This window comes from Rhinopithecus roxellana, chromosome 7, assembly GCF_007565055.1.
Source record: "Rhinopithecus roxellana isolate Shanxi Qingling chromosome 7, ASM756505v1, whole genome shotgun sequence".
Taxonomy (NCBI): domain Eukaryota; kingdom Metazoa; phylum Chordata; class Mammalia; order Primates; family Cercopithecidae; genus Rhinopithecus; species Rhinopithecus roxellana.
The window spans coordinates 101,194,563-101,221,022 of record NC_044555.1 but is presented as its reverse complement, the minus strand read 5'-3'; the positions used below and the strand labels follow the sequence as shown (position 1 = coordinate 101,221,022).

General features: G+C 40.8%; 1 protein-coding gene and 1 pseudogene across 1 annotated transcript; one reads left to right on the top strand and one right to left on the bottom strand.

The window, feature by feature from the left end:
• Positions 1–3,277: 3,277 nt before the first annotated feature.
• LOC104664209 lies at positions 3,278–4,397 on the bottom strand (annotated as a pseudogene).
• Positions 4,398–22,765: 18,368 nt separating this feature from the next.
• On the top strand, positions 22,766–25,902 carry TMSB15A (thymosin beta 15a). Its single transcript, XM_010365682.2, has 3 exons — positions 22,766–22,878; positions 24,400–24,516; positions 25,454–25,902. The coding sequence occupies exons 2-3, from the start codon at positions 24,417–24,419 to the stop codon at positions 25,489–25,491; spliced, it is 138 nt and encodes a 45-aa protein (XP_010363984.1). The 5' UTR covers positions 22,766–22,878; positions 24,400–24,416; the 3' UTR covers positions 25,492–25,902.
• Positions 25,903–26,460: the final 558 nt, after the last annotated feature.

Below are 26,460 nucleotides of genomic sequence, written 5' to 3'. Positions count from 1 at the left end.
AGCATTTTATATAAATTCTTTTTCTCTCCTCTCTTTACATATCAATAATGCTTCCTTTTTTTTTTTGGAAGGAAGAGGCTTTAATCAGCTGGGAGCATCGACAGACTTGCATCTTAAGATCCAAGCTCCCTGAAGAAGTCTCTGGCCCTTTTAATGGCTTACAATTCTAAGGGGTCCACATGAAAGGATTGTGATAGATTGTGCAAGTGTGGGCTATGTGACTGGGGGCTACATGCATCAGCAGTGGGGGCTAGCAGAACAGAACAGAGAGTTTCACAATGCTTCCTCATATGGTCAGGTCAGGAGTTGATCTTTAACTACCAGGCCCAGGTAGCAGTGCCAAACAGTCTGGCCATTGATCTTACTTCTGCTTCTTTCTAACTTTTTGCTTCCTTCTGAAACAGGAGACAATGAGAGAGGTGGTCTCCTTCCTCAGTGAAACCTCATCTCTACTAAAAAATAGAAACATTAGCAGAGAGTGGTTCTGGGCATCTGTAATCCCAGCTACTCAGGAGGCTGAGGCAGGAGAATTGCCTGAACTCAGGAGGCAGACGTTGCAGTGAGCAGTGATCCTGCCATTGCGCTCCAGCCTGGGCAACAGAGTGAAACTCCATCTCAAAAAAACAAGAGGTTGTGTATGGTGGCTCATATCTGTAATCCCAGCACTTTGGGAGGCTGAGGAGGGTGGATCACCTGAGCTCACGAGTTCAAGACCAGCCTGAACAACATGGAGAAACTCCATCTCTACTAAAACTACAAAATTAGCTGGGCGTGGTGGCGCACGCCTGTAGTCCCAACTACTCAGGAGACTGAGGCAGGAGAATCACTTGAACTTGGAAGGCAGAGGTTGCAGTGGGCTGAGATTGTGCCATTGTACTCCAGCCTGGACAACAAAAGCAAAATTCTGTGTCAAAAAAAGAAGAAAAAAAAAGTCGATATTTGGAGGCAGAGACCCCAGAGGTGCAGGTGCATGCAGGAAAGGCCACAGAGGACACAGCTGGAAGACCCCCTGCCAGCCAGGAGGAGCGGTCTCCAAGCAAACAACCCCACCCACCCCTCGAACTTGGACCTGCAGCCTCCAGATCTGCGAGAAAATAAATGTCTGCCATGTGGACACCTGGCCCGGGGCATCTTCTATGGAGGCCACAGCATGAAGGGGTCATTTTTATAGAGTCTCCTTCTCTAATAACTTACATCTGCTTTGAAAATGTCAAGTCAAATTTAAAGTGTGGAGAAGAGCCTCTAAGTCTCACTTTTCATTTGCAAAGAAAGAATTGTAATTTGGGACATACACGCAGTCCGGGTGGTGTTCACCATGTCGGGAGAACAGAGGCGGCAACAGGTTTTATAAAAAGGAGAAATGGGCTAGGCACTGTGGCTCACACCAGCAATCCCAGCAATTTGGGAGGCCAAGGAGGGCAGATCACCTGAGGCCAGGAGTTTAAGACCAGCCTAAGCTGGGCCCGGTGGCTCATGCCTATAATCCCAGCACTTTGAGTGTCCGAGATGGCTGGATCATGAGGTCAGGAGTTCAAGACCAGCCTGGCCAAGATGCTGAAACCCCATCTCTACTAAAAACACAAAAATTAGCCAGGCATGGTGGCACGTGCATATAATCCCAGTTACTTGGGAGGCTGAGGCAGGAGAATAGCCTGAACCTGGGCGACAGAGGTTACAGCGAGCCAAGATCGCACCACTGCACCCCAGCCTGGGGAACAGAGCAAGACTCTGTTTCAAAGAATAAAATAAAAATAAGACCAGCCTGGGCAACATGATAAAATCCATTTTTATGAAAAATACAAAAATTAGCCCGGCATGGTGGTGCACTCCTGTAATCCCAGCTACTCGGGAGGCTGAAATAGGAGAATCACTTGAACAAGGGAGGAGGAGGTTGCAGTGAGCCAAGACTGGGTCATTGTCCTTCAGCCTGGGTGACAAGGCGAGACGTTTCAAAAAAAAAAAGGAGAAATGTTCTCTTGCCCTTTGGGAAAGCCCACGGGCACTAGGAAGGGTTGGGAGCTGGGAGGTTCCGTTGCTGAGTCGTTGCTTTTGGAGCAAGGAGTCCAAGACTTACAGCCATTTATCGCAGAAGCTATGGATAAAGCTGGTTTCAGGGTACAACGCACAGTTTCAGGAGTCAGGCTTACAGAGAAGTCCATTTTGGGAGCAATGGTGTGTGGCCCGACTGCTTTTCCTCCCTGGCTCCTAGCCTCTGTTTTAGCTGGGTAAGACATGAATGACCCAATTCGTAGGATGAAATTTACAAAGGATGTTTCTCAAAACTTCTGGTATTCAATTTACATATATTCATACCCATTTAGGTTGAGTTTATTTATGAATTTATTTTCAGGCAGGGTCTCAATCTGTCATGCTGCCCGGAGTTCAGTGGCGCGATCTCAGTTCACTGCAGCCTCCATCTCCCCAGCTCAAGCAATCTTCCCACTCCAGCCTCCCAAGTAGCTTAAACCACAGGTGCATGCAACCACACCTGGCTTTTTATTTATTTATTTATTTACTTATTTATTTATTTATTTATTGTAGAGATGGAGCTTTGTCCTGTGGCCCAGGCTGGTCTCAAACTCCTGGGCTCAAGGGTTTCTCCCACCTCTGCCTCCCAAATTGCTGGGAGATTACAGGCGTGAGTCACTGCAGCCAGCCTAGGTTGAGTTTAATAAGATTTGTTTATGCGGCCGGGCGGGGTTGCTTATGCCTGTAATCCCAGTACTTTGGGAGGCCGAGATTAGCAGATCACCTGAGGTCAGGAGTTCAAGACCAGCCTGGCCAACATGGTGAAACCCAGTTACTACTAAAAATACAAAAAAAAAAAAAAAAAAAAAAAAAAAATTAGCTGGACGTGGTGGCAAGCATCTGTAATCCCAGCTATTCGGGAGGCTGAGGCAGGAGAATCGCTTGAACCTGGTAGGCGGAGTTTGCAGTGAGCCAACATCAAGCCATTGTACTCCAGTCTGGGTGACAGAGCAAAACTCTGTCTCAAAAAAAAAAAAAAAGTTGGTTATGCTGGGGACATGGGAAAAGGCAGGTTAGGGGCACACAGGCTCAGGGAACGGGGTCTTGGTGGGTGGATGGGTAGCCATGGAGGCAGAAAGGGGCCTCTGAAGGAAGAGCCTGGGAGAATGGGGAGGAGGTGATGAGGCAGGGGAGCACTATGAAATGGCCCTGAGGGCAGGAGGGGCTCAGGCTGACCAGGCAAAAGCAGAGCTGGTCCAGGGTGGAGGGGAGGCCCGCGCAGCATGAGCAGGAGGCTAGAGGAGACCCCTCACTCGAGAATCTCCTGCAGTTTGCTGTCCAGGAATAGAAAGTTGTATTTTAGTCCCTTCCAAGGCTTGAACGGCTCATCACCATTGTACACAAAGTTTTCCCAACAATATTTAAAATCTTCGTAGCCCATGATCTCCACGGAGGCCCCTTCCTCACTCAGGCTGCGGAGCCCCTGCTGGTAATCTGTATCCCAGAAGTAGTAGAGGCGGGCGGGGAAGATGGCGAGCTTCACATTACTGTGCCTGGCCAGGAACTCAGCCACTTCCCCTGCACAATCTAGGCAAGGGCTCCAAGATGTGTACCAGGTGACCTGGTAGTTTGTGTTAGGAGACAGTGTGTCCTCCCAGAACCAAGAGAGGAAGCACCTTTCTGCATGACAATGGGTCTCAGGATCAACCTGGTTTCGGAAGACGCCCCTCTTCCAGGAGACAGTTGAACACTGCTTTATAATTTCCATGGTGAAGCACAGCCAGCTTTCGTTCCGACCATAGGCTTTCCGTAGGTTTTTAAAGTGGAAGTTGAGTATGTGTGGATACATTGCCTACATTGGGTTTTGAGAATCTCCTTTAGCTTGCGGTGCAGAAATGCATAATTGTCATCGAACTTGTCCCAAGGCATGAATGACTGACCTTCATTGTACACAAAGTTTTCCCAGCAGTATGCAAATTCTTCATCGTCCATGATCTTCATGCGAGCCCCTGCCTGACGCAGCCTGCAGAGCGCCCTGCGGTAATCTGTTTCCCAGTAGTAGTAGAGGCGGGCAGCAGAGACGGTCAGGGTGACATTAGGGTGCTCAGCTAGGAATTCGGCCACCTTCGCCACACAGTCCGGGCAGGGGGTCCAGGATACAAACCAGGTGATCTGGAAGCGCTTGTAAGCAGGCAGCTGGTTGCCACAGAACCAAGAGAGGAAGCACATTTCTGTGTGGTACTGAGGCTCGAAATACGCCTGGCCTCGAAAGATGTTTGCGCCCAAAGTGGGCATTGAGGGCCCCTTGTTTTCACTTCGTAGCACAGCCAGACGGTATTCCGACAAGAAAGGATGGGTCTGTTATTAAAGTTGTAGAAGAATGTGTCTCGATACATTCGCTCCACTGTGTTTCTGAACTGAAGCTTCATCCTTGGCTGGCTAGTCCAGACTATGATCTTTGTCTGGAGCAGGAGGGTTTCACTTTCTGCTACAGGCTCCTGGTTTTAGATCAGCCCTCCTTAAAGGGACCTCCCAGGGCCTCGTATTCATGGCCCCTCCCTCTTCCTGCTCTGGCGCTGGAGTGGGAGGCTGTGGGATGCTTTATCTTCCTCAGGCTCTCACCCTCTTTCTGTTTTTCTCTGGGATCCTCCCCCTGGCAGAGGGACCTCTGATAAAGACAGGCCGCTCTGTGCGGCAGGACCCAAGGTAACTGCAAAGGGAAAGAGCAATAATGCTTCTTTTTAAAAACTTTTTAAGTGGTAATCCTAGAGTTTGTAATATACATTCACAACTAATCCAAGTCCACTTTCAAAAAACAGTATACTGCTTCATGGATAGTGCAAGTAGCTTATAACAGAGTATTCCCAATTCCTCACTCCTATTCCTTATAACACTGATGTCACTAATTTCACTTACTCATAAATTGTCATCACTGAATACATTGTTGCCATTTAAATCAAACAAGAAAATTAAAATATTTTATTTTACCTTTATTCATTCTCTAATGTTCTTATTTTATTCATGCAGATCAAGTTTTTGAATAATATAATTTTCCTTTTATCAAGTTCTTTTAACATTTCTTGCAAGGCAGGTCTACTGGCAACAAATTCCCTCTTTTTTCTTTTTTTTTTGGCTTATCTGAGAAAGTCTTTCTCCTTCATTTTGGAAGTTTAATAGCCTTGACTTGAATACAGAATTTTATGTTGGTGTGGGTTTTCTTTCAACTTAAGTATTCCACTCCACTCCCTTCTTGTTTGCATGGTTCCTGAAGAGATGTCCTATGTAATTAGTATCCTTGATTTTCTATAGATTTTTCCCCCTCTGGTTACAGTCAAGATTTTCTCTGTCTTTAATTTTCTGCAACCTGAGTACAATATACCTAGGTGTGGATACTTAAAAAAATATTTATTCTGCTTGGTAATATCTGAACTTCTTGAATCCATGGTTTGGTTTTTGTAACTAATTTTGAAAAACTCTCAGACATCATCCTTTCAAATATTTCTTATTTTCCTTTATCATTTCTTTTCCTTCTGGTATGCCCATTATGCGTATGTTAAACTTTTTGTAATTGTTCCACAGATCTTGTGTTCTTTCTTCTGTTTATTTTCTAATTTTTTCCTTTTTTGTTTCAGAAATTTCTATTTACCTATCTTCAGTCTCACTGATTCTTTCCTTATCTGTGTCCACTCTGCTAATGAGCCAATCAAAGGCATTCTTTATTTCAGTTACAGTGTTTTTCATTTCTAGCATTTAAAAAATATTTCTTAGAGTTTTCATCTCTATACTTACGTTACTCTTCTGATCTTCCATGCTGTCCACTTTTCCCATTAGAAACATTAGCATATTAAGCATACTTATTTTAAATGCCTAGTCTGATCATTCCAAAATCTCTGCCATATCTAAGTCTTGTTTCAATTTTTGCTCTCTCTCTCTTCAAACTGCGTCTTTTGTCTTTTGGTATGCCTTGTAATTGTTGTTGAAAGCCAGACATGGGTAAAAAGAACTGAGGTAAATAGGCCTTTAGTATGAGCTTTTCTGTTTATCTGGCTAGGAGTTGGACTATGTTTACTCTTTGCTGCAGTGATAGGTGTAATATGCTAAAATTTCCTTTTGTATCCCTATTTTTATATGTTTTATTGTCTTTGAGTTTCCCTAAATACTTTTTCTTAAATAAGGTCTGAGATATAGATTTCTTTCTATTCTTTCCCTGTTATAACACAGGAGCCCTACTGATGTGGCTCCTGTGTTATAAAGCTGTGATCTTCAAATGTGTTTATTAGTTTCCTCTCTTCAGCTATTAGTGAGATAGAAATTCTAAATGGGACCTCAGTGGAGTTTATTTCTTGGTACCCTACATTAAAGGCTAAAAGAGACTGTAGTGAGGTATTTCCCTTTCCCCAGGTAGGTTAGACTCTGGTAATATTCAAGATACGCTCTGGTAAAATAGTTTCCCACAAGGGAAGGCTTTTATTAAGAAAAATAGAATATACTAGGTGTATCAACATGGTTACTCTTCCTTTCCTCTTGCTGAAAGCATTAGGGAATTTTTCTCTGATCTGCCCTCTGAGATCCCAGTGAGGCTCCTGAAAGGAAAACTCATTAACATGTGGGGGCTCCCCTATGACTGGGCCTCTTGGTTGCTCTCAACTGAGCTTCCAGCAACCTATCAATTGTAGTCAAAATTTTCCTACCCAGGCAGTCAATCCAATGACTCACTTTTATTTCTTGGTTTCTACTCTGATAAGCATTGATTCTCTGTGTTCACCTGTCTCTCCAATTTTGCAGACAGTGGTTTGCACTGTGACCTCAATTCTCTGATGGCTCTAGGAAGAGTTGTTGATTTTCAGCTTGTTCTACTTTTGTCGTATTGTGAGGATGGGAAGAATATAGCTCCTTATATGTTGAACAGAAAATTGAAAGTCTTGACTGATTTTTGACAAAGGGGCTAAGCACATTCATTGGGGGAAAAACAGTCTTTTTTTTTTTTTTTTTTTAGAGAAGTATATATATATTTATTATACTTTTAAGTTCTAGGGTACATGTGCACAACGTACAGGTTTGTTACATATGTATACATGTGCCATGTTGGTGTGCTGCACCATTAACTCGTCATTTACATTAGGTATATCTCCTAATGCTATCCCTCCCCCCTCCCTGCTCCCCACAATAGGACCTGGTGTGTGATGCTCCCCTTCCTGTGTCCAAGTGATCTCATTGTTCAATTCCCACCTATGAGTGAGAACATGCAGTATTTGGTTTTCTGTTCTTGTGATAGTTTGCTGAGAAGGATGGTTTCCAGCTGCATCCATGTCCCTACAAAGGATACGCACTCATCCTTTTTTATGGCTGCATAGTATTCCATGGTGTATATGTGCCACATTTTCTTAATCCAGTCTGTCACTGATGGACATTTGGGTTGATTCCAAGTCTTTGCTATTGTGAATAGTGCCGCAATAAACATACGTGTGCATGTATCTTTATAACAGCGTGACTTATAATCCTTTGGGTATATCCCCAGTAATAGGATGGCTGGGTCAAATGGTATTTCTAGTTCTAGATCCTTGAGGAATCGCCACACTGTTTTCCACAATGGTTGAACTAGTTTACAGTCCCACCAACAGTGTAAAAGTGTTCCTATTTCTCCACATCCTCTCCAGCACCTGTTGTTTACTGATTTTTTAATGATTGCCATTCTAACTGGTGTGAGATGGTATCTCATTGTGGTTTTGATTTGCATTTCTCTGATGGCGAGTGATGTTGAGCACTTTTTCATGTGTCTGTTGGCTGTATGAATGTCTTCTTTTGAGAAGTGTCTGTTCATATCCTTTGCCCACTTTTTGATGGGGTTGTTTGTTTTTTTTCTTGTAAATTTGATTGAGTTTTTTATAGGTTCTGGATATTAGCCCTTTGTCAGTTGAGTAGCTTGCAAAAATTTTCTCCCATTCTGTAGTTTGCCTGTTCACTCTGATGGTAGTTTCTTTTCCTGTGCAGAAGCTCATTAGTTTAATTAGATCCCACTTCTCAATTTTGGCTTTTGTTGCCGTTGCTTTTGGTGTTTTAGACATGAAGTCCTTGCCTATGGCTATGTCCTGAATGGTATTACCTAGGTTTTCTTCTAGGGTTTTTATGGTTTTAGGTCTAACATTTAAGTCTCTAATCCATGTTGAATTAATTTTCATATAAGGAGTAAGGAAAGGATCCAGTTTCAACTTTCTGCTTATGGCTAGCCAATTTTCCCAGCATCATTTATTAAATAGGGAATCCTTTCCCCATTTCTTGTTTTTGTCAGGTTTGTCAAAGATCAGATGGCTGTAGATGTGTGGTATTATTTCTGAGGGCTCTGTTCTGTTCCATTGGTCTATATCTCTGTTGTGGTACTAGTACCATGCTGTTTGGTTACTGTAGCCTTGTAGTATAGTTTGAAGGCAGGTAGCATGATGCCTCCAGCTTTGTTCTTTTGGCTTAGGATTGTCTTGGCAATGAGGGGTCTTTTTTGGTTCCATATGTACTTTAAAGCAGTTTTTACCAATTCTGTGAAGAAAGTCATTGGTAGCTTAATGGGGATGGCATTGAATCTATAAATTACCTTGGGCAGTATGGCCATTTTCACAATATTGAGTCTTCCTATCCATGAGCATGGTATGTTCTTCCATTTGTTTGTGTCCTCTTTTATTTCACTGAGCAGTGGTTTGTAGTTCTCCTTGAAGAGGTCCTTTACATCCCTTGTAAGTTGGATTCCTAGGTATTTTATTCTCTTTGAAGCAATTGTGAAGGGGAGTTCATTCCTGATTTGGCTCTCTGTTTGTCTGTTACTGGTGTATAAGAATGCTTGTGATTTTTGCACATTGATTTTGTATCCTGAGACTTTGCTGAAGTTGCTTATCAGTTTAAGAAGATTTTGGGCTGAGACAATAGGGTTTTCTAAATATACAATCATGTCATCTGCAAAGAGGGACAATTTGACTTCTTCTTTTCCTTACTGAATACCCTTTATTTCTTTCCCTTGCCTGATTGCGCTAGCCAGAACTTCCAACACTATGTTGAATAGGAGTGGTGAGAAAGGGCATCCCTGTCTTGTGCCAGTTTTCAAAGGGAATGCTTCCAGTTTTTGCCCATTCAGTACGATATTGGCTGTGGGTTTGTCATAAATGGCTCTTATTATTTTGAGATACGTTCCATCAATGCCGAATTTATTGAGAGTTTTTAGCGTGAAGGGCTGTTGAATTTTGTCAAAGGACTTTTCTGCATCTATTGAGATAATCATGTGGTTTTTGTCTTTGGTTCTGTTTATATGCTGGATTATGTTTATTGGTTTGCATATGTTGAACCAGCCTTGCATCCCAGGGATGAAGCCCACTTGATCATGGTGGATAAGCTTTTTGATGTGCTGCTGGATTCGGTTTGCCAGTATTTTATTGAGGAATTCTGGATCGATGTTCATCAGGGATATTGGTCTAAAATTCTCTTTTTATGTTGTATCTCTGTCAGGCTTTGGTATCAGGATGATGTTGGCCTCATAAAATGAGTTAGGGAGGATTCCCTCTTTTTCTATTGATTGGAATAGTTTCAGAAGGAATGGTACCAACTCCTCCTTGTACCCCTGGTGGAATTCGGCTGTGAATCCATCTGGTCCTGGACTTCTTTTGGTTGGTAGGCTATTAATTATTGCCTCAATTTCAGAGCCTGCTATTGGTCTATTCAGGGATTCAACTTCTTTCTGGTTTAGTCTTGGGAGAGTGTAAGTGTCCAGGAAGTTATCCATTTCTTCTAGGTTTTCTAGTTGATTTGCGTAGAGGTGTTTATAGTATTCTCTGATGGTAGTTTGTATTTCTGTGGGGTCGGTGTTGATATCCCCTTTATCATTTTTTATTGAGTCTATTTGATTCTTCTCTCTTTTCTTTATTAGTCTTGCTAGCGGTCTATCAATTTTGCTGATCTTTTCAAAAAACCAGCTCCTGGATTCATTGATTTTTTGGAGGGTTTTTTGTGTCTCTATCTCCTTCAGTTCTGCTCTGATCTTAGTTATTTCTTGCCTTCTGCTAGCTTTTGAATGTGAAAAACAGTCTTTTTAATGGGTGGTGTTGAAGCAACTTGATAGCCACATATGAAAGAATGAAGTTGGACTCTTACCTAATACATAGGCAAAAGTGAACTCAAAATGTATCAAATACCTATATATAAGAGCTAAAACTATATAACTCTAAAAGAAAACATAGGGACAGACCTTTGTGATCCTGAATTTTGTCATGGAGTCTTATATATGACATGAAAAGTCCAAGAAACCAAGGAAAAATGATAAATTGGACTTTGTCTAGTTTTAAAACTTTATGAGTCAAAAGACACTATCAAGCAAGTGAAAAGTCAACCCACAAAATGAGAAAAATATTTACAAGCCATATATCTGGTAAGGGACTTATATCTACAATATACAAATAACTCATAACTCAATAGTAAGAAGACAGGTAATTTAATTAAAAATGGGCAAAGGATCTGAATAGACATTTCTTCAGAGAAGATATATAAATAGCTAATAAGGAAATGAAAACATGTTCAGCATCATTAGTACCCTCACTAGTTTTCTCAACATCATTATTAAATGCATAAAAATCATATTGAGATACTACTTTACACAGAAAAGGATGGCTACGATCATATAGTCAAATAATAAAAAGTGTTGTTCAAGATGTGAGAAATTGTAACCCTCACAGACCGAAAGGGAGAATAAAAAATGGTGCAGTCATTTCCACTTTGGGAAACAGTTTAGCGGTTCCTAAAAAAGTTGAATATAGTTACGAATTGACCCCCAAATCCCACTTCGAGGCATGTACTGAAAATAAATAAAAATATTGATGTACAAAAACACTTTTACAGGAATGTTAATAGTTACATTATTTATAATAGCCAAAAAGTGGAAATAAGTCAAATGCCTATTAACATTTTTTGGTGCCTAAACCTGAGATCAAATGGATAAATACAATGCAGTACACACCATTGCAATACATGGATTATTATTTGACCATAATGAGAAATGAAGTACTGAGATATACTAAAACATAGATGAAACTTAGAAAACATTATGCTAAGCATTAATAGTCATAATAGACCACATGTTATATGATTCCATTTGCATAAAATACCAAGAATAGGCAAATCTATAAATACGGAAAGCATCTAAGTGGTCACCCAGGGATGAGGGGTTGGAACACTGAAGAACTATAGTTGGAGTCTATGGGATTTCTCTTTGGGGTGATAAAATTATTTTAAAATCACTTGTGGTGATGGTTACACAAGTTTGTGAATATACCAAAAAACTGAATTGTATACTTTAAATATTTAAATTGTATGGTATGTGAATTATATCTCAATACATCTGTTACAAAAACAGATACAAGAAACAGTTAAAATTAGAAGTCCAGAATCTATTGATACAAACTTTTTAGAAAACTAATAGGCCACATCTACTGAAACTGAACATATGTGTACCCTATGCCTATCAATTCCTCAGTATATATTCAAAAAATGCTCATGGCATGAAAATATATGCAAAATTATGCTCATAACAGTATTATTTGTAATAGTTCAAAACCAGAAGCAAACTAAACACCCATCAACAGTAGATTGAATACATTGTGGTGTATTTATGCACTAAGATGTGGTACAGAAAGGAGAAGAGACATGCTACAAATACATGTGACAATATGGATGAATCTCACAAGCTTAATGGTGATCAAAAGAAGCCAGACAAAGAGGAGTAAATACTGAAGGATTCCATTTATTTAAAGCATGAAAGAAGCAAAACTAATACTCAGAAGAGTGGTTATCATTCTTGGGCATAGTGACTGGAAGGCAGCACAAAAGAGGCTTCTGGGGGCTGATCATGTTCTGTGTCTTGATCCGGGGGCTGGTTATATGAGTGTCCTCGCTTTGTGAACATTCAAGATACACATTTAAGTATATCTACTTTTCCATATGTGTATTTTACTTAAGTAAAATGTTTTGAAAAACTGCTTAGTAGGATACATTTTTTATATATGGCTTTCATCAACTGAGGTACCTGCATGCAGATCAGAAATCAAATTTTTTTCTGCAAACAAGTTTATTCCAGTTATACTTGTTATAAACCAACAAAATGTACATGCAATACATAAACAAAGACCAGCAATGGATTTGGAGAATATTTTTTGCAAAACGTATTACATGCAAATAATCAGAATACAGAATACATAAGAAGCCCATAAGAAGCAATACCATAAAGACAAGAAACTTAAAAAGAAGTGGGGCAAAATATATTGAAAGGTTGTTAAGAGAAGAGGAATTATGTAGAGCCACAAAATCTATAGATGTTCACTCTCATGACATAATTTGGGAAATAAAGATTCAAACACTAGGGAGGACCGGGTGCGGTGGCTCTCGCCTGTAATCCCAGCATTTTGGGAGGCCGAGGTGGGCAGATCACTTGAGGTCAAGAGTTCGAGATCAGTCTGGCCAACATGATGAAATCCCATCTCTACTAAAAATACAAAAATTAGCCGGGCGTGGTGGCATGCGCCTGTAGTCCCAGCTACTGAGGAAGCTGAGGCAGGAGAATTGCTTGAGCCCAGGAGGTTGCAGTGAGCAGAGAGTGTGCAAGTGCACTCCAGCCCGGGTGACAGAGTGAGACTCTGTCTCAAAAGACAAACAAACAAACACACAAAAAATACTAAAGTGATGCTAATTTTTACCCATTAGATTGGCAAAAAGAAGTCTGGAAAAACTGGATATTGGCAAGAATGCAGGAAAAGACGAACTGCTCACCACAGCTAATATGAGTATAAATTAGTGCAATTACTGTGAAAAGCTATTTGGCAATTCACATCTAGATAGATTGAAGGTGCACATATTCTGTAATCTAGAAATGTCCCTTTTATGAGGCATGTTTATAGACTAATAGGAAGAAATTGCGAGAATATTAATTATAGCACTGTTTGTAACACAAAAAAATGGAAGCAGTGAAAGTGTTCACAAGAATGAGAATATATAAGTAAACTATGGTGTATTCATATAATGGAATATTATATAGAAATTAAAATAAATGTGCTTCTATGTGTAACAGTAAAACATGGCTAAATCTAAATCATCATAACATTGGGTGAAAAAATCAAGTTGTAGAAATTGCGCATAGTGTAATGTAATTTGTAATGCAATATCACCAGAAAATAATTCATTTAACAAATCTGCACTGTGTGCACAGTCCTTGGTACATGGGATTGGTGAATAAAACAGAGATCTTTGCCCACATGGATCTTATGTTTTAATAGTGGAACATTTACTGCTGAAATGAAATAGCAAAGTAGGGTGAGGGGATGGAAGAAACAGGGTTGGCAGGTGGCAATATTAAATAGATTCAGGTAGGTCTCATTAAAACTGTGAAATTTGAGACTTTAAGATATTGAGAGAACTTAAACAAGTGGTTATCCTGGAAAAGAGCACTCTTTCCAGAGGGATCAGACATCGCTGCACCTATTAACCCATCATCCAGGTTCCCTTCCCTCGACCTCCACTCCCCAACAGGCCCCTATGTGTGTTGTTCCCCTCTCTGAGTCCATGTGTTCTCATTGTTCAACTCCCACTTACGAGTGAGAACATGCGGTGTTTGGTTTTCTTTTCCTGCGTTAGTTTGCTGAGGATAATGCCTTCCAGCTTTATCCATGTCTCTGCAAAGTACATTATCTCATTCATTTTTATGGCTACATAATATTCCATGGTATATATGTACCACATTTTCTTTATCCAGTTTATCACTGATGGGCATTTGGGTTGGTTGCATGTCTTTGCTATTGTAAATAGGGCTGCAATAAACATACATGTTCATATGTCTTTACAGTAGAATGATTTATATTCCTTTGGGTATATACCCAGTAATGTGATTGCTGGGTCAAATAGTATTTCTGGTTCTAAACCCTTCAGGAATTGCCACAAGGTCTTCCACAATAGTTGAACTAATTTACATTCCCACCAACAGTGCAAAAGCTTTCCTAGTTCCCCACAGCCTCGCCAGCATCTCTTGTTTCTTGAGTTTTTAATAATCACCATTCTGCTATTCTGACTGGGGTGATATGGTATCTCATTGTGGTTTTGATTTGCATTTCTCAAATGATCAGTGATGTTGAGCTTTTTTTCATATGTTTGTTGGCCGTATAAATGTCTTCTTTTGAGGAGTGTCTGTTCATGTTCTTTGCCCACTTTTAGATGGGGTCGTTTTTTTCTTGTAAGTTTGTTTAAGTTCCTTGAAGATTCTGGGGATTAGACCTTTGTCAGAAGGGTAGATTGCAAAATTTTTCTCCCATTCTGTAGGTTGCCTGTTCACTCTGCTGATAGATTCTTTTGCTGTGCAGAAGCTCTTCAGTTTAATTAGATCCCATTTGTCAACTTTTGCTTTTTTTGCAATTGCTTTTGGCATTTTTGTCATGAAATCTTTGCCCATGCCTATGTCCTGAATGGTATTACCTAGGTTTTCTTCTAGGGTTTTTATGGTTTTGGGTTTCACATTTAAATCTTTAATCCATGTTGAGTTAATTTTTGTATAAGGTGTAAGGAAGGGGGCCAGTTTCAGTTTTCTGAATAAGGTTAGTCAGTTTTCCCAGCATCCTTTCCCCATTTCTTGTTTTTGTCAGGTTTGTTGAAGATCAGATGGTTGTAGATGTGTGGTGTTATTTCTCAGTTTTCTACTCTGTTCCATTGGTCTATATGTCTGTTTTGGTACCAGGACCATGCTGTTTTGGTTACTGTAGCCTTGTAGTATAGTTTGCAGTCAGGTAGCATGATGCCTCCAGCTTTGTTGTTTTTGCTTAGGATTGTGTTGGCTATAGGGCTCTTTTTTTTTTTTCCAAATGAAATTTAAACTAGTTTTTCTAATTCTGTGAAGAATGTCAGTGGTAGTTTGATGGGAATAACACTGAATTTATAAATTACTTTGGGTAGTATGGCCATTTTCACGATATTGATTCTTCCTATCCATGAGGATGGACTGTTTTTCCATTTGTTTGTGTCTTCTCTTATTTCCTTGAGCAGTGGTTTGTAGTTGTCTTGAAGAGGTCATTCACTTCCCTTGTTAGCTTTAGTCCTAGATACTTTATTCTCTTTGTACCAGTTGTGAATGGGAGTTCATTCACGATTTGGCTCTCTGCCTGTTTATTGTTGGCATATAGGAATGCTTGTGATTTTTGCACATTGATTTTGACTTTGCTGAAATTGCTTATCAGCCTAAGGAGTTTTGGAGCTGAGACGATGGGTTTTCTAAATATAGAATCATTTCATCTGCAAAGAGAGACAATTTGACTTCCTTTCTTCCTATTTGAATGCCCTTATTTCTTTATCTTGCCCAATTGCCCTGGCCAGAACTTCCAATACTATGTTAAATAGGAATGGTGAGAGAGGACATCCTTGTCTTGTGCCAGTTTTCAAAGGGAATGCTTTCAGCTTTTGACCATTCAGTATGATATTGGCTGTGGGTTTGTCATAAACAGCTCTTATTTTTTTGAGATATGTTTTATCAATACCTAGTTTATTGAGAGTTTTCAACATGAAGGGATGTTTAATTTTACCAAAAGCCTTTTCTGCATCTATTGAGATAATCCTGTGTTTTTTCCATTGATTCTGTTTATGTGATGGATTACATTTATTGATTTGCATATATTGAACCAGCCTTGCACTTTGGAGATGAAGCCCAGTTGATCATGGTGGATAAGCTTTTTGATATGCTGCTGGATTAGGTTTGCCAGTATTTTATTGAAGATTTTTGCATCAATGTTCATCAGGGATATTGGCCTGAAGTTTTGTTTCTTTGTTGTGTCTCTGCCAGGTTTTGGTATCACAATGATGCTGGCTTCATAAAATGAGTCAGGGAGGAGTCCCTCCTTTTCAATTGTTTGGGATAGTTTCAGAAGGAATGGTACCATCTCCTCTTTGTATCTCTTGTAGAATTCTGCTGTGAATGTGTCTGGTCCTGGGGTTTTTTTTTTTGGTTGGTAGGTTATTAATTACTGGCTCAACTACAGAACTTTTTATTGAATTATTCAGAGATTCAACTTCTTCCTGGTTTAATCTTGGGAGAGTGTATGTCTCTAGGAATTTATCCATTCCTTCTAGATTTTCTAGTTTATTTGCATAGAGGTGTTTATAGTATTCTCTGATGGTAGATCGTATTTCTCTATCACAGTAGTGATACCCTTTTATCATTCTTTTATTGTGTCTATTTGATTCTTCTCTCTTTTCTTCTTTATTTGTCTAGCTAGTGGTCTATCTGTGTTTTTTTTTTTTCCCCAAAAAACCAGCTCCTGGAATCATTGATTTTTTGAAGAGTTTTTTTTTGTGTCTCTATCTCCTTCAGTTCTGCTCTGATCTTAGTTATTTTTGTCTTCTGCTAGCTCTGGGGTTTGTTTGCCCTTGCTTCTCCAGCTCTTTGAGTTGTAATGTTAGGGTATCGATTTGAGATCTTTCTAGCTTTCTGACATGGACATTTAGTGCTATAAATTTCCCTCTTTTGGGAAATTTTAGCTGTGTCCCAGAGATTCTGGTATGTTGTCTCTTTGTTCAAGTTGGTTTCAAAGAGCTTCTTGATTTCTGCCTTAATTTCATTATTTACCCAGAGTCATTCAGGAGCAGGTTGTTCAATTTCCATGTAGTTGTGTGGTTTTGAGTGAATTTCTTAATCCTGAGTTCTAATTTGATTACACTCTGGCCTAAGAGACTGTTTGTTATGATTTCATTTCTTTTGCATTGGCTGGGGAGTGTTTTACTTTCGATTATCTGGTCGATTTTTGAATAAGTGCCATGCAGCACCGAGAAGAATGTATATGCTGTTGATTTGAGATGGAGAGTTCTGTAGATGCCTATTAGGTCCACTTGATCCAGAGGTGAGTTCAAGTCCTGAATATCCTTGTTAATTTTCTCTCTCGTTGATAAGTCTAATATTGACAGTGGAGTTAATGTCTCCCACTATTATTGTGTGGGAGTATAAGTCTCTTTGTAGGTCTCTAAGAACTTGTTTTATGAATCTGGGTGCTCCTGTATTGGTGGATATATATTTAGAATAGTTAGCTTTTCTTGTTGAATTGATCCCTTTATCATTATGTAATGCCTTTCTTTGTCTTTTCTGATCTTTGTTGGTTTCAAGTCTGTTTTGTCAGAGACTAGGATTGTAATCCCTGCTTTTTTTGCTTTCCATTTGCTTGGTAAATATTCCTCCATCCATTTATTTTGAATCTATATATGTCTTTGCACGTGGGATGTGTTTCCTGAATACAACACACCAATGCTTCTTGACCCTTTATCCAGTTTGCCAGTCCGTGTCCTTTAATTGGGGCATTTAGCCCATTTACATTTAAGGTTAATATTGTTATGTGTGAATTTGATCCCGTCGTCATGATGCTATATGGTTATTTTGCACACCAGTTGATGCAGTTTCTTCATAGTGTCATTGGTCTTTAGGAATAGTAAGGAGGCCATGGATGGGGCAGAGTGAGTGATGAAGAGAATAGATAGATGGGTCAGAGAAATGATGGTGAGCCAGAAAATGTGGGGCCTTTTAGGAACTTTGACTCTAACTCTGAGGAGAATAAGGTGCCTTTGCAGGACTTTGAGTAGAGGAGCACCATGATTTGACTTATATTTTTAAAATAATCACTTTACGTTCTATGTTGAGAATACAAAAACTAGGGAGCAAGAGCTGAAGTAGAGAGACCTGCCAAAAACTACTCCAGTTATCCAGATGAGATATGATGGTGGATTAGACTTTATGCATACAAATGGAGACGATAAGTGGTTGGATTTTGGATGCATTTTGAGTGCAGCCAAAATAATTTCCTGATGGATTGGATGTGTAGTGTAAAAGAAAGGGAGGAATTAAGGATGATATCAATATGTTTGACATGACCATATGGATAATGGAGTTGCCATCAATTGAGATGGGGAAGGCTGTGGGAGGAGTGGGTTTCAGAGAAAAGATTAGTAGTTTAGTCTGTGACATTTTATGTTTGAGATGTCTATAAGACATCTGAGTGGAGGTGCTGCGTAGGCAGTTGTATATATCAGACTGGAGTTTAGGATGCAGATCTGGCCTGCAGACACAAATATAGAAATTGTTAACATAAAAATGTTTTCTATAGCTATTGGACTGGGAGATAGCACCAGGGAAGTGTAGATAGAAATGAGTAGACGAACAGGGACTGAGTCCTGGGTCACTCCCATTTAAACAGATCTGGGAGAAGAGGAAGAGCTAGTGAGGATGGAGAAAATAGGAGAGTGCAGTGTCCTGGGAGCCATGCGATGTAAGTGAAGTGAGAAGAACTCTCATCAACTATGCCAAATGCTGCTGATAGTTCAAAATGAGGGATTAAAAATTGACCATTGTATTGAGCCATGTGAAAGCCATTGATGACCTTGACAAAAGTAATTTCAGTTGAGTGGAAGAGGTGCATACCCGATTGATGTGTTCAAGAGAGACCAAGAGAAGAAAAATTGGAAATAGGCAACTGTTAAAAGAGAATGACAGAGTAGTCAAACTGGATATCTGAGGAAATAACTTTCCTGACATAAAGAATAGATATTGTAAAGGCCCTAACACAACAGTGAGCATGGCTTGTCTGAGGAATAATAGGGAGGCCATGCCTGGAACAGAGGGAATGAGAAATAGAATAGACAGAGAAAATGGAGGATAAGGAAGGATTATTTTTGGGGAATCCTTCTTGATGCTAGATTGATGTAGATAGAAAGCCTAGGGGACTGTGGTCTTAGGTCAGGAGTCCTGGTTCAAATAATGCCTTACATTGAACATGAAAATATATATCATATGTAACTGTAAAAGATTTCCATCAAAGGGGAACAAAGAAATGGTGTAATGGTAGGTAGGAGGATTGAAGTCAAGAGTATGTACACATAAAAAGAATGTGTGTATGTATATATAAACATATACACATATATAATAATGTGTGTATAGAGAGATAGGTAGATAGATAAGAAATAAGAGTACAATTGTATCCTGAGAGAAACTATACAGTAGAGAGTACAATATTGATGATGCTAGCGATAAGGGAGAGAAAGATGGTAGCAACGTCATTGAATTGGTTTGAGAGAGAGATCTAGTGGGAAAGGACGGGAACTTTTAGACAGGAGTCTGGAAATTTCATGTATGATATCAACAGGAAAGTCATATATATATAGGCAGGTGCAGGTAGGTGAAATGATATGGTGGTAGGGGTGTGTGATGGTTAATATTAAGTGTCAACTTGATTGGATTGAAGGATGCAAAATATTGTTTCTGGGTGTGTCTGTGAGGGTGTTACCAGGGGCGATTAATGTTTGAGTCAGTGGACTGGGAGAGGCAGACCCACCCTCAGTCTGGGTGGGCACTATCCAATTGGCTGTCAGCGTGGCTAGAAAAAACAGGCAGAAAGTGGAATGAGCAGACAGCTGAGTCTGTGGCCTTCATCTTTCTCCCTTGCTAGATGCTTCCTGCCCTCTAACATCAGACCCCAAGTTCTTCTGCTTTTGGACTCTTGGACTTATACTAGCGGTTTGCCAGGGGCTCTCAGACCTTCAGCCACAGACTGAAGGCTGAACTGTTGGCTTCCCTACTTTTGAGGTTTTGGGACTCAGACTGAGTCACTACTGGTTTCCTTGCTCCTCAGCTTGCAGATGGCCTATTGTGGGACTTCACTTTGTGATCATGTGGGCCAATTCTCTTTAATAAACTCCCTTTCATACACATATATCCTATTAGTTCTGTCCCTCTAGAGAAACCTGAGTAATACAGGGTGTGTGGAAGTGTTCTTCTGAGGGCTACACTTTTCTAGTATAAATAGAAAGCAAGAGAAGAGTTGGGATGGAGAGGTGGTATAGAGAGTTTGATGAGAGAGAAGCTATGAAGTAGTAAGTTAAAATAGTCAGAAAGTTAAGGGCCAGGAGATTTAAAGAATGAGTGCCTATTAACAACATTAAGAGTCTCATTTAAGTTAACGGTCATGAATTTAAATTGAAATGAGTCATGTAGTTATGTATTTTCCTTTGGCCAGATTTCTCTTTGTAGGCTTAGGCTTGTTGAAGTGTACTTAACCAGGGTTGTTATTTTTCCTATGGAACAATACAAAGTGAAAAGGCAGGACAGTGGAGGGTATATGTAGATAAGTGATTGTAAAGACTGAACATGACATTTGAGCTAGGGAAGGAGGGGAGAGAATACGATAAAGGGAAGAAGAGATAGTGAAAATCTGGTAAGATCAATGCATTGGAGATTCTGGTGAGGCTGAAAGAAAGTAGGCTCCAAAATGAGTTAGGTGAAAAGAGAGGAGGGTATGGTCAGAAAGAGGGAAGTTTGCAATTGAGATTATGGAGGGGTTCCCACAATTATAGTGACAAGGGCTAGACTATGGCTGTGTAACTGAGGTGGAGTTGAGGGCAATGTTATGGGGGAGAAATGTTAAAGGAACTGAAAAGGCTAGTTTGTCAGAATTATCATTCTTGAACTTACCAAGAATTAAAGCAGGACAACTACCTTTGAGAATGACTGTGTTGTAGAGTTAAAAGTTTTGAGAAATGAGTGGGGAACAGTTGAAATTTTTTTCTTTTCTTTTCTTTTTTTTTGAGATGGAGTCTCGCTCTGTGGCCCAGGCTGGAGTGCAGTGGTGTGATCTCAGCTCACTGCAAGCTCCGCCTTCCAGGTTCATGCCATTCTCCTGCCTCAGCCTCCCCAGTAGCTGGGACTACAGGCACCTGCCACCATGCCCGGCTAATTATTTTTTTCTTTGGTATTTTTAGTAGAGATGGGGTTTCACCGTGTTAGCCAGGATGGTCTCGATCTCCTGACCTCGTGAATCTGCCTGCCTCGGCCTCCCAAAGTGCTGGGATTACAGGCATGAGTCATCGTGCCCAGAGGGGAACAGTTGAAATTTGTTATATGACAACAACAAAGGCTAATCAATGACATGAATTGTCAAAAGCTGGAAGTTTTTAGGGGGATGGAAGGGGGATTGCTATCTAAAGGCAGCAACGAGAAGCAACAAAGTCGCTTATATAAGCTTTAGGATCTGTGGTACAGTGGTGGTAGGAGTGAAAATTCATATGCTCCTCATGAGTGGGCTTCAGGAGATCTAGAATCCCCATGGAAGGGGAAATTCAGAGAAGAGGCTTAAAATCTGGAGGAATTACTGAGGGTGCACTGTGTTTTATTAGTAGAGGAGCAGTCAGAAAAGTGAAATAAAGAGGGGATGTGGACACAACCTTATGGTGGTTAGAATGTAGGAGTTGAAGGGTGTCTTGGGGTAACTGGCACAAATGGAGATAAATGTCATCATTAGATGAGTTGTAATGATTCAAGGCAGATCAGGGTGGCAGGATTTTGAGGTTTGGGCTATGGAGGGGTGACTGTCTGGAGCTTCCTGTCAACCCCAAGTGAAGTGAGGAGTTTGGTCTTAGACTTGGATCACTGGTTCAAACAACGCTTCATTTTGCTCCTGGAAACAGAAATCACATTGATCTGTAATGACAGAAAAATAGGCTGAAAGCTACACATCACATTCAGGATGGGACTACCCGTGGGGAAGTGGGAGGGGAAATGGAAATAAAATGAAGGTCAAGGAAACCTCAATTTTTTCTGTAATGCTTTTAGTCCTTAAAAGAAAGACAAAGTAAGTATACCTAAATGTTAACAACATTGAAATCTGTGTAGTGAAAACACTGGTGTTTATTATATTTAATGCCAGGGACATTGTAGGTACTCAAGGAATATTAGTTGTTGAATGAGTATATCTCTCTGTTTTAAAAGTTTTTCCAACAAACATACACAATTCTCAAATTAACACAAAGTGCTACAAAAGCAAAGAAAAGGGAATGAAGTGGGGAAGGCTTGAGAAATCCTTGTGGAAAGAGTGACTTTTAATCTATATAGATCTATACCACCACACATGGGGTGCAAGCTAAAGACATAGTTCTACCTCCATCTTACCTCAACGCTCTAAGGTTCTGGGTGAGTATCCAGAAAACGATCTTGAACATTTAGTCCTTTCAAGTAAATACTGGATCCTCAATTTTCTCTTCCAACAGACACTGGGTGGTGCTATTGCCCCAAACTTCCCCCCATCACGTATTTATTACTTCAGTCTATAGACATCTCCACAACCAACGTGTCTTGTGGGCCAAAGTGCTAGGGATTAGGGATATAAAGGTGAATAGCCTCAGTTGTTCTGTGATTATTATAATTGCTCTCGTGTTCAGTGGCCGAGAAAGTTGCAAATGTGACTGTTACATTTCATAGGAGAGTACTACTGTCACAGAAATGTCCAGTTGTAGGAGTGAATGGCCCTGAACCACCCACCCTCACCATGAGCACCCCTACTCCACGACCTGGCCAAGGATTAGAGCAGACAACACCGAGCCCCACTTCCAACCTATTGTTAGGTTTTCATAGCGTCCTTAGGCCCCAATGGTTATAAAAAGCCGAGAGAGCCTAAATACCGGTCATTCAGCCTGGACCTCGGAGTTCCAGATGTTCTAAGCTCACTGGGCAAGATGTGTCTGCTTATTGCAGAGGCCTCTGTTGTTGTGAAGGAGTGAGAGTACTCGGGATGAAGAGAATGTGGACCCTCAGGACTAAAGCAGTGGAAGAGGTCTGGGAGGTGGGGTCTGGGGAGGCGGGGTCGACTCTGACTTCACCAAGCCCCTGATCCTGGAGGAGAGGGAGGACGCAGGCTCTGGACGCTCTAGCGGAGGAGGGGAAAGGGGCGAGCCCGGAAACCTTTGCCCAATCAGAGAGGGCTGGGGCGGGGCCTGCTACAGGGCTTAGCACTGCAGGGCTCTGCGCGGGAACGCTAACCTGGTCCGGAGCAAGCCTGGGTCTCAGCCCTGCGGACAGCCTTTCACTAGTCTTCAAGCCTTCAGGTGAGGACCTGCGGCCTCACAGAAGTCAGAGGACCATGGGGATGGGAAGGCGTCGGGATTGCGAGGCGGGGGATGCCGCGCCTTCGGGAACCAGAGGAGCCGGAGTTGGGGCTGGCGCTTCGCGTCTGCACCGCCGCTCAGCCGAGCGAGTCCGCGCCTTTGTCTTCCCGGGGCGCCGCCTTCTGCGTGCGATGCCGAGCCCTCCCGGGGGCTGGTCCCTGGAAACAAGGCCCCGGGGTTGGGAGTCGGGGGGGGGGCGCGGACCCTTAAAGGGGCCCTTCCGCAGTAGCTGCAGGTCGGAGGCTTAGAGGATGAGTTTGGGGGCAGTCGGGAATGGGCCCTCTGGGGCTGGGTCCTCGTTCCTTCCCCTCCCGTGGCCGTTAGGCTGGGCGCCAGACAGTGCTAATAGTTATTTGAAAAAGTATCCAAACTGCTCTTGACAGACTGGCCTATGAGCTCGGCCCTGCTATTATTTATTTGTTAGTTCCAATTTCCCAGCTCCGAGCTTGGCGTCTGATCGCTCGGCAGAGGAGGGTCTTAGGGTAAACTTGACGGAATGGAGGCATGTTCGGCACTTCTGGCTGCTTGGGGGCCTCTCCATTCTATTCCAAGCACTAGACATAGTATCCTACTCCACGAGGGTGGGGCTGAGCTCGCGCAAGAGAGCTCTGCCCTCCGATTTCTGGGATATCCTATTGTCTCTTCTGGACAAACTCGGGACGGTCACAGGGCACCAGGCATTTCGTCAGGTCCACAGCCATGCACCTCTGAACCGCATCTCCTTGCCTCTCTCTTTGGCAGAGAAAACATGGTGAAAGAAGACTCACTTACATTTGGTTTATCCCTTTCTGCTGAACTCCTGGGTCTGATCCTAGTTAGCTGTCCCTTCTTACAACGTTTATAAACCAATGCCACAAAGAGCTATTATGAGACGTGTATTGTAATGCCTTAATGTACTGTCATCTTTGGGCATTTAAAATAGATAGAAATCAGTACAACTTATGCCACTCTTTGTGTGTGTGTGTGTGTGTGTGTGTGTGTGTGTGTGTGTACTGCTCCCCATCTCCTAAAAAAAAAAAAATGCCAAAAAACAAAAGTAATTTTAAAAAAAGTGAAGATGCTCGAATAGTGCTCTCTCCTGTTACAAAATCATTAACTGGTTAAAGCCAGTCTTTATTTTTTCTTCTATCCCGGTCTGCTCTTGTGCTTCTATCACCTCCATTTTACCCTTGCTGTGATTTTAAGAGTCAGACATATTGGCTTTGGGTTTCTGGAGCATCTTAGTTTCTGGTGCATTCTGATCCAATGGCATTTACTGCCTATCAAAAACGGGCTAATGATGTGGAGTTAAAATTATTCTAACAAAAATATTAGTTTTCTAAGATCTTTTGCTGTTTTCCTGTTGAAAATGAGCAGGTAGAATATACATTGATATGAAATGTGAAAATTTTTGCTTGTGACCCTTTAGTCTGAAGATAGTTCTGCCAGGTAAATTTTCTTAAAAATGTTTTTTCTTTTCAGGCTGTCTTCTAGTCAAGATGAGTGATAAGCCAGACTTGTCGGAAGTGGAGAAGTTTGACAGGTCAAAACTGAAGAAAACTAATACTGAAGAAAAAAATACTCTTCCCTCAAAGGAAAGTAAGTCACGGGGTGTTCTAATGGAAACAAACAATAGAGAAAGCTAATAGGCTCAGTTAATAAACCTAACTTCTAGTGATTTTTTGCTGCAAAGTAAGCAATAATTAGAGTACCATGGTATTTAATGTTACAGTTAAAAATATCAAATAGTCGTCTTCCTACTTGGGTTATACAAGTAGTTCTCACATAAGTCTTAATAAGAATAGGGGGAAACTAGTTTCTTGTTGGAAAATTACTAAAAACCACCTTAAAAATCAATCTTGGAATATTGGATTTAGCACTAGAAAAATCTTAGTTTTGTTCACTTTATGCTTATTAGACATTTTCCTGCATCCATCAGTTTGGGTCAGTGGTCTTATACCTAAAGGTCCATGCAAACTTTGCAGTTTTGGCCTTCTCCCTCTGATGATGAGATAAAGATAATGAGCAAGTTTAGATCTTGGGTACACTTAGGGCTTGCAGACTCAAGGGATAAGTGATCACTTTTGCCCTCCAGAAATACAGCCTGGTGGAGAAACTCCAAGTGTCTTTGAAAAAGTTGAGGGGAACTTTTTGTCTTGTTAGCTTTGAGAGTTTCAAAGTTATAGTCAAAATTGTCTGAAAAGGTATAACTTCCTAGTTGTATACAGATAGATAAATCTGAAGAAATTGCTTCATAGCTCAGTCATGAATCATCTATGAAAAAATGGCAACAGTACATTTCTATCTCTCAAATGGGAAAAAAATCCTCCACAGTTATAGATTCTAATGAATATTCCAGTAGTTAACATACGCACATACATGCACACACCCTAATGTGAGAATTTGTGGATAATGCCTTGGCATTCTAAATTTAAGGCATTATGCATACTTCAATGACTTAGCAAGGAGCTCTTGAAAGAAACTGAACTTAATCTTAGGTAAATACGGTTAATGATTTTTGTGTTTGTCTTTCCAGCTATCCAGCAGGAGAAAGAGTGTGTTCAAACATCGTAAAATGGGGATCGCCTCCCAACAGCAGATTTCAGCATTACCTGACAGTCTTGGTTTTAGGCTTGTTTTTTGTAAACCCGTGTGTTTGTAGAGATTTTAGGCATCTTCTGATGTCTTTTCACCTATGTTCCCTGGCTAAGAAGTCAGAGGTAGCCAGTGTTTCCTTAAATTCATTTTTAAACTTACCATTGGTGCATATGTTCTGGATGGCAGATGCTGTCAATAATCTCACCATTGATGTCCTTTGTGTATGTAGTTCTTGCATCCTATACTGCATAAGTGTGTTTTAAACTGCTATGATGGGTGCTTCCATTGCTTTATAATCTTCATGAAGTTGCGTGTTTTTGCAGCTTTTCACAGTTTATTTGCATTTCTAATGTAGTAATAAAGTAACCAATATAATCATTATCTTGAGACTCCTGTGGTTGACTCTTGGTGGTCTTCTGTGGAATGAAAAGTGCACAAGGATATACTTTTCAGCCAAACAGAATGGTTGAAGGAAAACTGTTTTAGCAGATTATTCACGTGGGAAATGTTCACTTCTCTCCAGCTCTAGTGGGTCCTGACTTGGGGATGCTAGGTGCTTTTTCTTTAGAGTTGGAATCACAGAGTTAGAGAACCTTGGGAAGGGAGATCATGTGGACTAACCCCCTTATCTCAGAATGAAGAAATGAAAATACAAGGTCCGAAGTGATCTGTTCAAGACGAATATTAAAGAGGAGTGCTCTTGGCTTTTGGAAAGTATTTTTCAACTTAATGGAAGGGGACACCAAAGGCTGGGGTTGGATGGGGAAGGGGCCAGAGGCACATGCTAACATGCACTGTACTAAGCACAATATAACTTCTGTGGAGCACAAATTCATATCTAATACCTGTTAATGACCTGTAGTAGAGAACTTCTGGTTTGGTTTTTGTGCAGAACAGAATTTGCTGTCTTATGAACCAAGCATTTTTGGTGTTCACAATGAACAT